At 51.6% G+C, this 15199-nt stretch overlaps 1 protein-coding gene across 3 annotated transcripts in view; it reads left to right on the forward strand.

Moving 5' to 3' along the window:
• FADS2 (fatty acid desaturase 2) overlaps positions 1-15199 on the forward strand; it is a 65247-nt gene that overhangs the window by 21503 nt on the left and 28545 nt on the right. The window contains exons 1-2 of one of the 3 annotated variants that reach the window (XM_065882774.1): positions 10197-10220; positions 10391-10570. In XM_065882774.1, the coding sequence (XP_065738846.1) occupies positions 10415-10570 (156 nt within the window). In that variant the 5' untranslated portion in view covers positions 10197-10220; positions 10391-10414. The other 2 variants (XM_065882775.1, XM_065882773.1) reach the window with 2 other exon arrangements.

A 15199-nucleotide genomic window follows, 5' to 3' on the forward strand; every position in this document is an offset into this window, starting at 1 on the left:
CCACAATGCCTTCCTTGGATTCAATTAATTTGCTAGAGTGGCTCACAGAACTTAGGAAAACAGTTTACTTACTGTTTACCAGTTTATTGTAAAAGGATGTGATAAAGGATACAGATGAACATCCAGATGGAAGAGACGTGTAGGGGGCAAGGCATGTGGGAAATGGCGCCGAGCCCCCATGCCCTGTCCACGTGCGCCACTCTCGCCACACCTCCATGTGGTCACCAACCTGGAAGCTCTCCAAACCCCATACTTTTAGGATACTTATGGAGGCTTCCTCACGTAGGCAAGATCAATCATTAACTCCATTTCCAGCTTCTCTCTCCTCACTGGAGGATGGGGGAATGGGGCTGAAAACTCCAAGCCTCTGATTATGGTTTGATCTTTCTGGTGACCAGCCCTCATCCAGTAGCCCACCCAGAGTCACCTCATTAGAACAAAAGACACCTCTATCACCCAGAAAATTACAAGAGTTTCAGGAACTGGGGACAGAGACCAGCAGATATTTTCTATTACCTCACAAGATACTTTGTCCATTTTTAAATTGGATTATTTGATTTTTTTGCTAGTGAGTTGTATGAGTTTCTTATATATTTTTGCTATTAAGTTGTGTGAGTTCCTTATCAGATATATGGTTTGCAATTATTTTCTCCCATTTGTTTTCTTATTTTTTGAGTTTTGAGAGTTCTCTGTATTTTAGATAACAGTCCTGTATCAGCTATGTCTTTTGCAAATATTTTCTCCCAGTCTGTGGCTTGTGTTCTCATTCTCTTGACAGTGTCTTTCACGGAGCATAAGTTTTTAATTTTAATGAAGTCCAGCTTATCAATTTTCTCTTTCATGGGTCATGGTTTTGGTGTGGTACCTAAAAAGCCATTGCCAAACTCAAGATCATCTAAATGTTCTCCCAGGTTATCTTATAGTTTTATGGTTTTGTGTCTTATGGTATATATACACGATGTAATATTATTTGTCCATAAGAAAGAAGGAAATCCTGCCATTTGTGATATGGATGGAATTTGAGGGCATTACGCTACGTGAAATAAGTCAGTCAGAGGAAGACCAATACTGTATGATCTCAATTATATGTGGAATCTAAGAAAACCAAACTCAGAAACAGAGAGTAGAATTGTGGTAGCCAGAGAGATGAAGAAGAAAGAGTGATGGTGGTCAAAGGGCACACATTTCCAGTTATAAGATGAATAAGTTCTGGGGATCTAACGTACAGCAGCATGGTGACTACAGTTAACCATACCGTACTGTATGTTTGAAAACTGCTAAGGGAGTAGATCTTAAAAGTTCTCACCATACATACACACAAAAAGAACTATGTGAGGTGGTACACATATCTTAGTCTATCTGGGCTGCTATAACAGAAATGTCATAGACTGGGTAGCTTGTAAACAACAGAAATTTATTTCTTACAGCTCTGGAGGCTAGGAAGTCCAAGATCAAGGTGCTGGCAGATTGGGTGTCTGGCGAGAGGGTTCACTTCCTAGATGGCTGTCTTTTTGCTTTAACTTCGCATGGTGGAAGGGTCAAGGACTTCTTGTATAGGACACTATTCCCATTTATGAGGGCTCCACCCTCATGACCTAATCACCTCCCAAAGGCCTCATCTCCACACATATAACATTGGGGATTGGATCTCAACAGATGAACTTGAGGGAGACACAAATATTCAGTGCATAGTATACTGTATGATTCCAATTATATGACATTCTGGAAAAGGAAAATTATGGAGACAGTAAAAGGCCCAGGAGGGGTGAATAGGTAGAGCATAGAGGATATTTAGGGCAGTGAAACTGTCTTGTACGATACTGTTATGGTAGATACATGTGTCAAAACCCATAGAATGTATAACACAAAGAGTAAACCCTAATGTAAACAATGGACTTTGGGTAATGATGTGTCAATATTGGTAATCAGTTGTAATAAATGTACCACTGGTAGGGGATGTTGATAATGGGGGAGGCTGTGTGTGTGTGGACATATAGGGGGTATATGGGAACTCTCTGACCTTCCTACTCAATTTTGCTGTGAACCACAAACTACCCTAAAGAATAAATGTATTAATCATGATTATGTTGGAAAAAGAAGAACAGTTTGTTCTTTGAAGACAAAAATAAAGGTGTTTTTGTTAAAAAAAAAAAAAGAATAAGTGTATTTAAAAAATTAATGAAAGAGACCTTAAAAATCAAAAACCAACTATCAGAGGTAATCCCACGCTGAGTCAAAATGCTAGGTGGTGTCTGAAAGTACCCACTTTCTAAATCTGGGATATGAGCAAGTTATGTGAACGCTCCAGGGCTTGATTTATTTTCTGCTTGAAAATAAAGAGTTGGGCAAGCTCAGCGGTTCTCGTGCTTTTGAATTTTTCATGAAGAAGTAAATTAAATATGGAAATGAGTGTAGAGTTGTCCACTTTTCATTTTGTGAAATAAACATATTTTCAAAACTCCACCATCTACTGTTACCATTTCATTATTAAAAAACATTTTAGTACAGAAAATTAGGACAGAATTTTTTAAAAGGCAGTCACTTTAATCGAATACCCTTAGTTTTATGAAACACTCTACATTTTCCTTTATTTTTCTAGTTTTTCAACTAACTGCTGAAAACTCTATGCTATCTGGAACCAGTTTGTGGACCAGTACTTGGAATGACTAAATGATGTCTTCCAAACCTAGTATTCTGAGGCTTGATGCACAAGTAGGTTGGTGTGGCAGAAATGTCCAAAGTGCTGGACCTAAGCAAACAGTGAACAGTAACCGTCAGGGCCCAAGTCCCTGATATATATGCTGAGCATATTATTGCTAATGCTTAAAACACCCCATGGGGTAGGTATCATTGATGCAAAAAAACTGAGGCTTTGAAAGACAGAGTAACCTGTCAGAATCCAGCTACAGCAGTTGCAGCACCAGGACACATGCCCAAGCTGGTCTTGACTCCAAAGCCCATATTGTTTCTGCCTTCAGATTCTGGTTTTCTGCCTAGCATGCTCTCTTCTTCTGGTAGCAACATTCTCCTCCTCTGAAAGTGGCTCCTTTCCGTGGTGCTCCAAGGACAATGGTGCTTCAAGGACAAGGACAACCCTGTCTGAAGAACTTTCACCATTACACCCCCTACTGGACTCTTAATCGGCCTCCCCATAATGTTGCTCTGCTTACAAAATCCCTGAGCCCACCTGGGCAACGCCCACCTGGGCAAAGGGGCCTGTCCCAAATAAGGAAAGGCATAAGGCCTGCCCCACTCCCACCCTTACGAAGGAAGGTATATGTGCCTCGACCAATCAGTAACCAAATTTTTTTTTGTTGCGGTACGCAGGCCTCTCACTGTTGCGGCCTCTCCCGTTGTGGAGCACAGGCTCCGGACGCGCAGGCTCAGCGGCCATGGCTCACGGGCCCAGCCGCTCCGCGGCATGTGGGATCTTCCCGGACCGGGGCACGAACCCGTGTCCCCTGCATCGGCAGGCGGACTCTCAACGACTGCGCCACCAGGGAAGACCAGTAAGTGAAATTTTTACCTCGGACCACTCCTTTGTTTTGCTGGCTATAAAAACTGACGCATAGCACATGTTCGGGCTCCGCTCTCCCAGACTACTAGGAAGAAGACCGCTGTGCTGGCAGTGACCATTCCCTTTAATAAATTCTATCTTCTTCACATTCTGCCTTATGTCTGGAAATTCTTTTCCAGCCCGTGTTCGGACCACAACATTTGGTGGCCAGTACGGGGATCTCTTTCCCCACCTCCTGTCCTCATTCCTTGGGACCCTCTGTGAACAGGCAAGTTGCTGTGGAAGCAAAGGAGGAACTCTGGCCAGGGCCACAGCCTGGTGTGTTCCAAAGGCTCCAGGGCTCACTTCGCCCCAGTAACTGCCGCCCAGAACAGGTGAGGATCCCTCTATCTCCCTTCTGACTGAGGACTGGGCCTACTGGTATGGTGTGGGCACGGGCCAGGCATTTAAAAGCCATTAGGGCGCCGGCCGCTGGAAGACTCCTGTGAAAGGATAAGGGGGTCATGGAATGGCAGGCTATTAGAGCGTCGGCCCCCAGCAAGACAACTTCTGAGCAACGCGAGGCACATCGTGGACGAAGAAAACCACGAAGCCCACAGTCCCTTGGCCACCTCCTCCTCGGTAGGGTTAGAAGGTGGACTCCTCAGTCCTCTTTTCTGTCGCTTCTGCTTCTTTCTCCTCGGCTCCGACTGACTCTAAAGGACCTCGCTGCCTCTAGATCGTCCCAAGAGCTCCTTCCCATCCCTGAGAGTCTTCTAATGGTGAGTCAATGCCCAGCTGGCTTGCGGGCATTCCCCTCTCCATACACTGGTGCCCTGGCCGCACGCTTTCTCACTGCTCTGGCCACCTCCCAGGGTCGGACGGGACTTTGGGGATGGTCGGCCTTTTTATGCCTTAGTTGCACGGAGATGTCACTGAGACAAAGAGGGAGGCCTTTTTGCCCATCAGTGATTCTCAGTACCCCCATTCTGCAGCACTGGGGCTAAGTATAGGTTCAGGCAGGTCTATCCCCTTAGACTCACCTCTTAGGTGTATTCTCAGGAAATGGAAGGAATTTGACCCAGACAATCTCAAAAGGAAGAGGCTCGTATTCTTTTGTAACACGGCTTGGCCCAAGTACAAACTGGGGGACCAAGAATGATGGCCTCTTAATGGGACACTAAATTATATCACCATCCTCCAACTTGATCTCTATTATCAGAGGCTGGGAAAGGATTCCAAGGTTCTGTACATCGTGCTCCAAGGCCCTCAGTCAGAATCCAAACCTGAGGGACTCCTGTCGCATGTTTCTCTCCAATGCCGCTTTAATGCCTCATCCTCTCCCCTCTCCTCCTCCTTCAGCTTCACTACCTCGTCCCTCCCCATCTCCCCCTGCACCACATATCTTGGATGAGCCTTCGTTTTTGTTTTTTTTTGCGGTACACGGGCCTCTCACTGTTGTGGCCTCTCCCGTTGCGGAGCACAGGCTCTGGACGCGCAGGCTCAGTGGCCATGGCTCACGGGCCCAGCCGCTCTGCGGCATGTGGGATCTTCCCGGACCGGGGCACGAACCCGTGTCCCCTCCATCGGCAGGCGGACTCTCAACCACTGCGCCACCAGGGAAGCCCTTGGATGAGGCTTCTTGTCCCCCATCTCACCAGCCTCTTGCCCAACCTGCTGCTCCCCAACCCCCACCTCTCTGCCCGCAAGCAGACCTTCCTCCCCTCCCCACACTCAGTCACGAGCAGCCCAACGCTCTGAATCGAGTCCCAACGTGGTTCCCCTACGAGAGGTCGCTAATGGAGACCGAGGTACTATCAGGGTTCGTGTCCCCTTCCCCATGTCTGATCTCTCCTATTCAAGGGAAACTGGGCCCCTTAGCCAGGACCCCTCCACCTTCATCAGGGAATTCCAGGCCCTAACTATAGCCTTTGACTTAACCTGGCCAGTTATCCACGTGGTCCTAACTGCCTGCTGCATCACGAAGACAAGGCCGGGATCGGGGCCTTGGCTCAGGCCTGGGCAGGTGAGGCACACGCCCGAGATCCTAATGAGAACCGAGCGGGGGAAGAGACAGTCCCACGGGCAGGCCCAGGATGCAGATACCAGGCAAATGAAAATGGGCCAGCAGGAGGGCTCACTAGGAGAAGCTTCATGACTACATATCTACTGAAGGTATGAAAAGGCCAGTCGTCAAACAGGACAATTATAAGAAGCTCAGAGAAGTTACCCAGGAACGCTTGGAGAAGGCGGCCCTTTTTCAGGCCCGATTGGCAGAGGCTATGAGGAAATACACCGACCTAGACCCCGAGACTCCGGAAGTTCAGGCTGTGTTGCGGTTCGCTTTATAAGCCAGGCATCGCCGAGCATAAGACAGAAATTACGGAAACTAGAGCAAGGGCCACAGACCCCATTTTCCATCCAACTGGCAGGGCTTTAAGGTCTTCACGAATAGGGAGGAGGCTTCTAGGAATAGACGAGAAAGAGAGGAGGAAAAATTAACACAACCTGCTCAATATACGGCTCTTACCATTACTCGGTCCCTCCCACAGCAAGGACTCAAGGCAGCCCACCTCCCGTCGCAGAAACCACAGCTGACCTACGACCAGTGCGGTCAGCAGGGGCGCACAGTGAAGAACAGCCGCACCCCACCACCCGACACCCCGTGCCCTTACTGTCATCAAAAGGGCACTGGAAGAGGAGTTGTCCCTGCCGCCCTCAAGCTGGTAGGCCAACACCACAACCACCCAACACCTGGGGTATCTCGGGTCCCAGCCCCCTGGCTGAGGTCAAGGCCAATGGCCCCTGTTGGTGGTAGTTGACTACCAGGAGTGAGAACGGGATTACGCTCAAGATCTGGGGCTCCTGGATGCGGATGACTGAAGGTGCCCAAGTCTCAATCTACAGGCCCCTATGTTCCCCAGAAGACTGGAGGAGCCCCAGGTAACCCTGGATGTGGCAGGGGCTACTATAACCTTTCGAAGTGACACAGCGGCTACTTATTCAGCCCCGACCTCCTCCTCTGGTCCCACTCGCTCTTCCTCGATCCTCCTAACAGGGATGGGAACAGGCTCAGCCAGACTCTTAAACTCTATTTTCATTGCCCTACAGCTCTCTCTTGAACTTACACAACAGACTGCCAACCTCCCAGCTCAAATTAACACGCTACAAGACAAATAATTTCTCTGCAGGAGTAGTTTTACAAAATAAAAGAGCTCTGGACCTCCTAAAGGCTTATCAGGGAGGGACTTGTGCAACATTAAAGGAGGATTGCTGTTTTTTGGTCAACCATCCGGGCAAGGTCCAGCCCAATCTTTGGGCCATGTATTTGTAACCTTCTTGTTAAGTTTGTCTCTTCCAGAATACAACAAATAAACCTCCAAATGGTGATACAACAAGAATACCACACAGGGCTTCCCTGGTGGCCCAGTGGTTAAGAATCTGCCTGCCAATGCAGGGGACTCGGGTTCAATCCCTGGTCCGGGAAGATCCCACATGTCATGGAGCAACTAAACCTGTGCACCACAACTACTGAGCCTGCGCTCTACAGCCCGCGAGCCACAACTACTGGGCCCATGTGCCACAACTACTGAAGCCCGCGTGCCTAGAGCCCATGCTCTGCGACAAGAGAAGCCACCACAATGAGAAGCCCGCACACAGCAATGAAGACCCAATGCAGCCAAAAATAAATAAATAGATTTATTAAAAAGAAAAAAAGAATACTGGACAGTCAACACTCGTACAACCCTTGAACAAGCCAACATCTCTTCCCATGGGGCCCACACTCCTCCCTAGATGCACCCTGACAGAGAGCAGGCAAGGGATCCCAGGGCCCCACGACGCCCTCACTCAGCAGGAAGCGGCCAGAGAGAGTTCATCACCCCTTCTCCTCCCAAAAGGGCTTCCTGAATGCCTGAGAGGGAATTAGGCAGTTAGGTAGATATGAGTAGGGTATTCAATAAGGCCAAGGAATTGGCCCTACACATAAAGAGAAGGGGGAGTGTGGTGCTCCAAGGACAATGGTGCTTCAAGGACAAAGGATGACCCTGCCTGAAAAAGTTTCAGAGGTATACCTACTGGACTCTTAATCGCCCTCCCCACCATGTTGAGATGGTTTTGAAATCCCTGCGCCCACCTGGGTCATGCCCACCTGGGCAATGGGACCTGTCCCAAATAAGGAAAGGCATATGCCCTGTCCTACTCCCACTGTACAGAGGAAGGTAGGTGTGCCTCGATCAATCAGTAAATGAAATTTTCACCTTGGACCATTCCTTTGTTTTCTGGCTATAAAAACTGATCAATAACACATGTGCGGGCTCGACTCTCCCAGACTGCTAGGAATTCGGGCCACTGTTCTGGCAGCGACCCTTTCCTCTAATAAATTCTATCTTCTTTACGTTCTGCTTTATGTCTGGAAATTCTTCTCCAACCTGCGTTCATACCTTGACACTTTCCCCACTCCAACATGTGGACTCTTTGAGATTAATCTCCAGGCCATAGTTGACTCATCCAGGCGTGGGTGCTTGATCCAAGAAGGGCGTGCCAATCAGAGTTCTTCCTTCTGTGTCTGAGTTTATACCTCGAGAGATTAGTAGGCCTACCTTCCAACACAGCCAGCTGTAAGACCTAAGACTCAGTAGTTTTCAGCTGTCTCTCCACCAGACCCTCGTTTGCAAGGAGAGAGAAAGAAGTGACATCAAGGAGGAACAGAGGAGGGAGAGACCTGGCAGCCTTCAAGTTCCTGCATCTGCTGGTTCCTGAGCCCCTCCATCCCCACCTTCCTGTGTTCAGATTGTCCCACCTTTCCTTGAAGTTACTGATTTTTTTAAGATAAATTTATTTATTTATTTTTATTTTTGGCTGCATTGGGTCTTCGTAGCTGTGAGCAGGCTTTCTCTAGTTGTGGCGAGTGGGCGCTACTCTTTGTTGCGGTGCGTGGTCTTCTCATCGTGGTGTCTTCTCCTGTTGCGGAGCGTGGGCTCTAGGCACGCAGGCTTCAGTAGTTGGGGCAGGTGGGCTCGATAGTTGTGGCTCGTGGGCTGTAGAGTGCAGGCTCGGTAGTTGTGCTGCATGGGCTTATCTGCTCCGCCACATATGGGATCCTCCCGGACCAAGGCTCGAACCCGTGTCCCCTGCATTGGCAGGCAGATTCTTACCCACTGCGCCACCACGGAAGTCCCTCCTTGAGTTTAGTGAGGCAACAAACTCCTCCTTTTTTCTGAGCCAATTTGCGTTTTGTCCCGTGCAACCAGTAAGGCTCCCATGCCATTCTTCCTCCCTGGGAAGTGTGGAGCCCTACATCAAGGACACCCTACATCGAGGACACATGACAAAAACTCTGGAATTAACCAAGCCCCCATAGCAACTGTTGCCATGCGCGCTCCTAATCTAAACCAGACAGCCCCCCTCCCCCATTCCATATTAGGCAAAATAATCACCATGTAGTAACCTTGTAGCATCCTGACCAATCACCTAATGCCATCCTGCCAGCAGGAATTTTCTTTGTCTTGAGGCTATAAAAGTTGGCTACTAGCCCACAAAGGGGGTCGGCTCTCCCTGGTCTATCAGGAAGTCGCCCGCTGTATTTGCAGCGCCCCTAACTCTGCTCTTTGTTCTCAATAAACTCACTCTTTTCTAAAATACTTCGTGTCTCGAAATTCTTCTTCCAGCCCGCGCACGGACCACAACACTTTTGATACCCCCATCTTTATTTCCTGTTATTTATAACATCACTGAACAATTAATTCTATGAGGTCCTGTATTGTTTCCATGGTACCTCTCCCAAATCGGCTGTGAGATACCTGAGTTCAGAGCAAGAACCAAGTCCTGGAGTCCCCACTCCCATGCCCACCCCCACCCCCACCCCCGCTTCCCTCCACCATGGCGCCTAACACAGGAAAGTACATCAGAGGTTCCACAATTCTTTTCTAAGATCCACTGATTACAGGCCTTGGGCCAGCCGGAGGCCGGCTTCTTCCCCCAGGGAGGCTGCAGAAGGGCGCCACTGTGGATAGCACGGACAATGTGGATATACTGGAGTCCGGATTCCAGCGGGTTAGGGGAGGGCGTCACCTAACCAGGCCAGTCCCAGAGTGGAACTCGCCAGCCCGGCGGCTCGGCGCCGTCTGCGCGCCCGCCAGCCGGGCCCTGGGCCGGTCCCCACCGCAGAGCGCGCGGAGCGGCTGGGTCCTCTACGTGCCGGCATCAGGTGCAAACCCGGGAGCGCGGGCCGTGGGTGTGCGCGTAAGCTCCCGGAAAGCGCGGAACTCAGCCGCCGCCCCAGCTCGCCCGCCAAGCTACCCTGGGATATCCTTGGGTCCCCCCCTCCAACCCCCCAGCTCGAGCGGGGGAGGGAGGAGTTCGGACACGTAACCGACCTCCAGGCCCCTCTCGACTCCGCGTGGGGGGGCAGGCGGGGGAGCCGGGGACCGCTGTTCCAGCCCGCTGGCCTTCGAAAGATCCTCCTGGGCCAATGGCAGGCGGGGCGACGCGCCCGGATTGGTGCAGGCGCTCTGCTGATCACTGTGGAAACCCAGGCGGAGGGGAACGCGGGAGGATGCGAAGCCCCGGACGGGGGGAGCCAGCGGGGCGGGAAGAGGAGGCTTCGAGGCCCTGAGCTACCGAGGAGTTTTTACAGGAGGCAAAAGTCCACTGCGGGCTAGCGGGCGGAGGGAGGGGCGGAAGGAGGGGACCGCTTGGGGGCACTGGGAAGCCTGGAGGGAAGGCAAGGATACTCCGGAGCGAAGGCGAGGCGGCTGGGGGAGGGGGCGCGGTGGGGGGAGGAGTAGGAGAAGACAAAAGCCGAAAGCGAGGAGGCCCCGGGCCGCACACACCGCAGTGCACGGGGCAACCCTGTCGGCAGGCAGCATGGGGAAGGGGGGGAACCAGGGCGAGGGGGCCACCGAGCGCGAGGCGCCGATGCCTACCTTCCGCTGGGAGGAGATTCAGAAGCACAACCTGCGCACGGACCAGTGGCTCGTCATCGACCGCAAGGTCTACAACATCACCGAATGGTCACACCGGCACCCGGGGGGCCACCGGGTCATCGGGCACTACGCAGGGGAAGATGCTACGGTAAGGGTCTGGGGCCTCTCCCGCCACCTTTCTCTGCTGCAGGAGGGAATCAGGAGTCATGGGTCCCAGGGCGCCAAACAAGACCTCCAGCGCTGAGTGGAGCTTGGGGCGTCCTGGAGGGAAGGAAAGAGTCTACTGCGCTCATCCCCCGCCCCGAATCCTCGTCCTCTGGGACAGCTGGGCCAACGTGCTGTGGGGGTCGGATTTTGGAGCCCAAGAGGCAGATTCGAGCGGTGGAGAACCATGCAGGATCTACCGCGCGCACTGGGATCCTTGCGTCCGTTCCTTCCTCAGAGTTCAGCCGGAGCCTGGGACTCCCCAGAGAGGGCGCCGGGGCCCTGGAGCCTTGACGCCCCCAGCGTGGAAGATGGCCGCCCCTGGGCCCCGCGGAGAGGAGCGGGAGAGGAGCCAGGTGTGGGACTCCGCGCGCGTCCCCCACTCGCCAGCCAGACTAGGGGGCGGGGAAGGAAAGCTCGTCCCCGGCCAGGGCTCGCTCCTGCTGGAATTCCGGTCTCAGAAGGTCCGCAATGGCTGCCGCGGAGACACCGCCTGGTAGCTCCTGTTCCCACGCTCTCAGAGACTACCAGGACCCCCCTCCCCCCGCCCCCCCCGGCAAGGGCCGGCCTTCTTTCTTGGGGGCCCCGGGTGGGAATCGGTGGAAAGAAAAAGGGCTGGAGTTTGCAAAGCCCAGGTGGAGAGGGGCCTTGAGACGGGACGATTTAGCAGCACTAGGCTAGCTTGGCAACAGGTCCAGCTGCATTCGAGGTTACTCTGGGACTTCAACTCAATGGTCCCCTGTTCCCAAATCCGGCCAGGAATGCCCTCCCTCATCTTGCCCTCGGAAAGGTAGTGGGACTCTGGGATCTTCCTGGAGCCGGGGCTGTACATCTTACCCTCACCTTTGCGCACCAAACCTGCAGCTCTGCGATGACACAGCACCCCACCACGCCCCCTACCCCCCAGCCCCAAATCCTTGCTTACTCTTCGGGTGCAGCTGGATCTGCTCCCCCCACCCCCACCCCATGGGCTCGAAGAACAGAGGCCGGGAGGGAAGGAAGGGGCCACTCTTGGTGGCAGTGAGCTGGAAGCAGAGCAGTTCTGGTGGCATGGAGAATTTGGGAAGGGTGACTAGGGAGAGATCAGCTTGACATAGCTCATTCCACCTGGACGTCTGGCATGCTGACCTGTTTGGGCTTTTGCTGGGCAAGCTGTATGGGGCCGTCAGTTGGTGGAACTCCAGATCTCCCTACCTCTTCTATCTAATTGGGACAGACAGAGTCAAGTGTTGGGGGGCAGATCAGGCAGCTATGATGTAAGCTGTCGCTTGGCTCGCTGCTTTGGCGAGCAGAGGGTCAGAAATAGCGCCTACAGCTTTGGGCCCGATCCCGTTTTACCTGCTTGTGAACTCGCCTTGAGCCCTTGGGGCTGTGATACCGATTGTAACTTAGGTGGGTATAAGATTTTCAAGTACCATCGGTATACTTTCTCACTGGGACCTTCCCACAGCCCTGTGAGGAGGTGGGGTAAGAGTGATTCCCAAGTAAAGACCTGACTCCTGGTTTGAGATCTTTCATAGGTGAATTCTGAAGGTTCCTATCCTGGTTGAGCCTTCACCAAAGTGTTTCCTAGAAGGAAAAGTCAAATCCAATGGATTGGTCTGTTTATTCCGTAGTGTTAAATAAATATATTTTCTTTTGCGGCAAGGCATTTCATAAACTGAGCACTAGATAAATGCAATGGAGTTTTACTGTTACCGAGTCTAAGCTCATATGGCCCATCGCACGACAGGCCAATAATCGAGAGACGAGTTGCTGGGGCAAAGGAATAACGACTTTATTCGGAAAGCCAGCAAACTGGGAAGATGGTGGGCTCGTGCCCAAGGAACCATCTTGCCTGACTTAGAATTCAGGCTCTTTTTATACTAAAAGGGGAGGGTGTAAAGTCAAACATTTCCTGGTTCCCATCAGCCTCTGGAGGGGATGTATGTGTTAATTTCTTCCTCCCTGTAGTCATAGGTGGGCCTGGTCAGGATGTTTCCTGTGAGCTCAACAAAGGTACTGTAGCTTAATGTTCACTACCTGAGAAGCAGGGTTCCCAGAGATAGGCCATTATGTATAATTTAAGCTTATAGACAACATCCCTTTAGTGATTAACTTGTAATAGAATGCAAAAGGTTCTTCTGTATTACATTATCAGATAAGTGAGCGTAAGAGTGAGGATTATGTAACAGCTAGAATGTAAAGTAAACAAAGAGGAATTTGGAGGAAAAAATTTTCAATCCATGCCAGCTCTATTTGGTGTAGCAAGATATAAAGACAATCCCTATGCCCAGAGCTTACTGCCTTCCGAGATAAAACTTTGGGGGCATGAAATGCACTAATCTAGTTGAATAATGGTGGACTGAGCAACTGGGTATTTTCTCTCTCTCTCTCTCTCTCTCTCCCTCTCCCTCTTTCTCTATTTTCTGGGACCAGGTTGGAAAAAGGCCACAGGAAGTCTGGGGTCTCTGGGCAGGGGACTTGAGAGGGGCAGGAACAGGCCAGGAATGGAGAGACTCTGTCTCTTTGTTTTTGGGCTGTTGAGCAGATGGTTTTGCCCTTGGGGCATATGGGCTTCTTCAGATCTGGGGGAGTGAGTATCTACGGTCATGTGAAGTTTGGGAAGGACTGACCTGCAGATAGAGGTTAGATTCCAGGGAGCACTTGAAGGCACTGTTATGAGCCAATCTTGATGCAGTAGTACCCTCACCAGAGGCTGACAGTCAAGGAAGCCCGGTAATCTGGGGCCTCAATAGGGGATTTTCCTGTTACTGAAGAAGAGAAGACCTCAGAAGTCAGGACGGCCTCCTCCCCAGAAGGGTGGCTTAGTGAAGGGTAAGGCCAATCGTCATGTGGTCCTTCTCTTTGCAAGAATGAAAAAGGAAACTAAATTTTTACAGCTCACAAAGCACATTTGTACGGATCACCTCATTTAGTGCTTCGATCAGCCCTGTAGGGAGTAGCTCCCTTGGGTTTAAACACCTTGCTGTGTTCTCAGCAGTCAGACCTCAACTCAGGATCTACCAACACAGAGACCTCCCAGCCCCCCTTCCCTTCCCTTCCTCCTCTCCTCCTTCCTTCCTATTTACACCTTGGGTTTCTTCCCCTCTGGTCGTCTGGCACTCCCCTGGTCTTTGCCTTGCTGTGAGCAAAGGGAGCCCTCGCCTGGGTCCCAGGGGTGTCTCTCCTGTTTCAGGGCAGAGTCCCACCACTGCAGAACTTTTTTTTTCTGTTTTTCAATTGAAGTATAGTTAATTTACAATGTTGTGTTAGTTTCAAGTGTATAGCAAAGCGATTCAGTTATATACAGTGTTATAAAAGTTCCCCAGAACTTTTCATCTCTAACGAAGACTCATCACACATTTATTCCAGTGTCTCTGTGGTTCCGAGCTGGCCCTGGGCACAAAGATGAATAACTCACAGATAGTGAGTGCATCTGTTGGATTTGCTTCTCTCCTTTCAAACTGGGACTTGAATCTGGACCCTCTGCCTCTAGGCACCAGCTTCCCCACCTCTGCCCCCCTCGTCTCGGTGACTTTTTTTGCCCTGTCTGCGGCAGTCTCCTCTTGGAGCCCAGGGAGGGCGGGAAGAGATCAGGATTCATTCCGTCTTTGAACTTGCTCCTATGCCGTTCTTGGGAAAAGGCAACAGGTTGAAAATGGAATGAATCTCTGGCCTCCTTAGGGCAGGAGGGTCGAGGTATTGAGAGGCAGAGGACCTGGGTTCGAGTCCCAGCTTCAGGAATTCTAGGCAGGGCACTTAACCCTGAACTTCACTTTCCAGGTCTAGGAAATGGGAAGGTTATTATCAGGCTCAAATTGGCTGTAGATGAGATCATTCTCTCTGCAGGTGTGAGGGGACAGTACCGTGGAACCCTTAGCCTCCTGAGCACACGTGTGCATGTTCCCAGCACGCACAGTAGGGGGTTCAGTAAACAGGAAAAGAACAAGGGTGAAGCAGAGGAACCTTGGTGACCTCCTTTTCGCCAAAGGTTAAAGGCGTTTACCTGAAATCCCTCCTGTGGTTGTGCCTGGAGGGCAGCCCCAGCCCCTCAGCTAGATCTTGGTAGGAGCAGTCGACTTCTTGCAGCCCCCATTAGACCCCTTACCGAGCCCAGCATCCCTGGTATCTTTGGCAGCTTATCGAGGTGTGTTTCCTTTGCCGTAATCCCTTCATGCCTGCCCAGGCTGCCTGTGCGTGGCATCGGCAGGGACGCTCTCGCCAAGGGCCCTTCGGCCACAGAGCACTACCCCGCCCCCCACCCCCCCACCCCCCGCCATCGCTTCTTTCCCTTGGAGGGGACATCCTGCCCACATCTCTCTGCCATGGAAAGGAAGCTAGCATCCCTATTTCCAGCTGAGAACGTAGGGTCCCTCCTCTGCTTCTCCCTCCCTAACCCCGTGCCCCACAGTCTTGGTTCCCAGGGCTGCTGCCGGCAACACTGTCTGCCCTGAGCTTGCTTCTCCTGCGCTTCCCCAGTCCCTGGCCGTGTGCCCAGATGTGAGAAGCTGGATTAGAGACTCGCCTTGCTCTGCAGAGAAGGTGGACACAGCCAGAAACGAGACGTGATGCCTGATGCTCAGTGCGGGAG

Source organism: Phocoena phocoena, chromosome 8 (genome assembly GCF_963924675.1).
Source record: "Phocoena phocoena chromosome 8, mPhoPho1.1, whole genome shotgun sequence".
Taxonomy (NCBI): domain Eukaryota; kingdom Metazoa; phylum Chordata; class Mammalia; order Artiodactyla; family Phocoenidae; genus Phocoena; species Phocoena phocoena.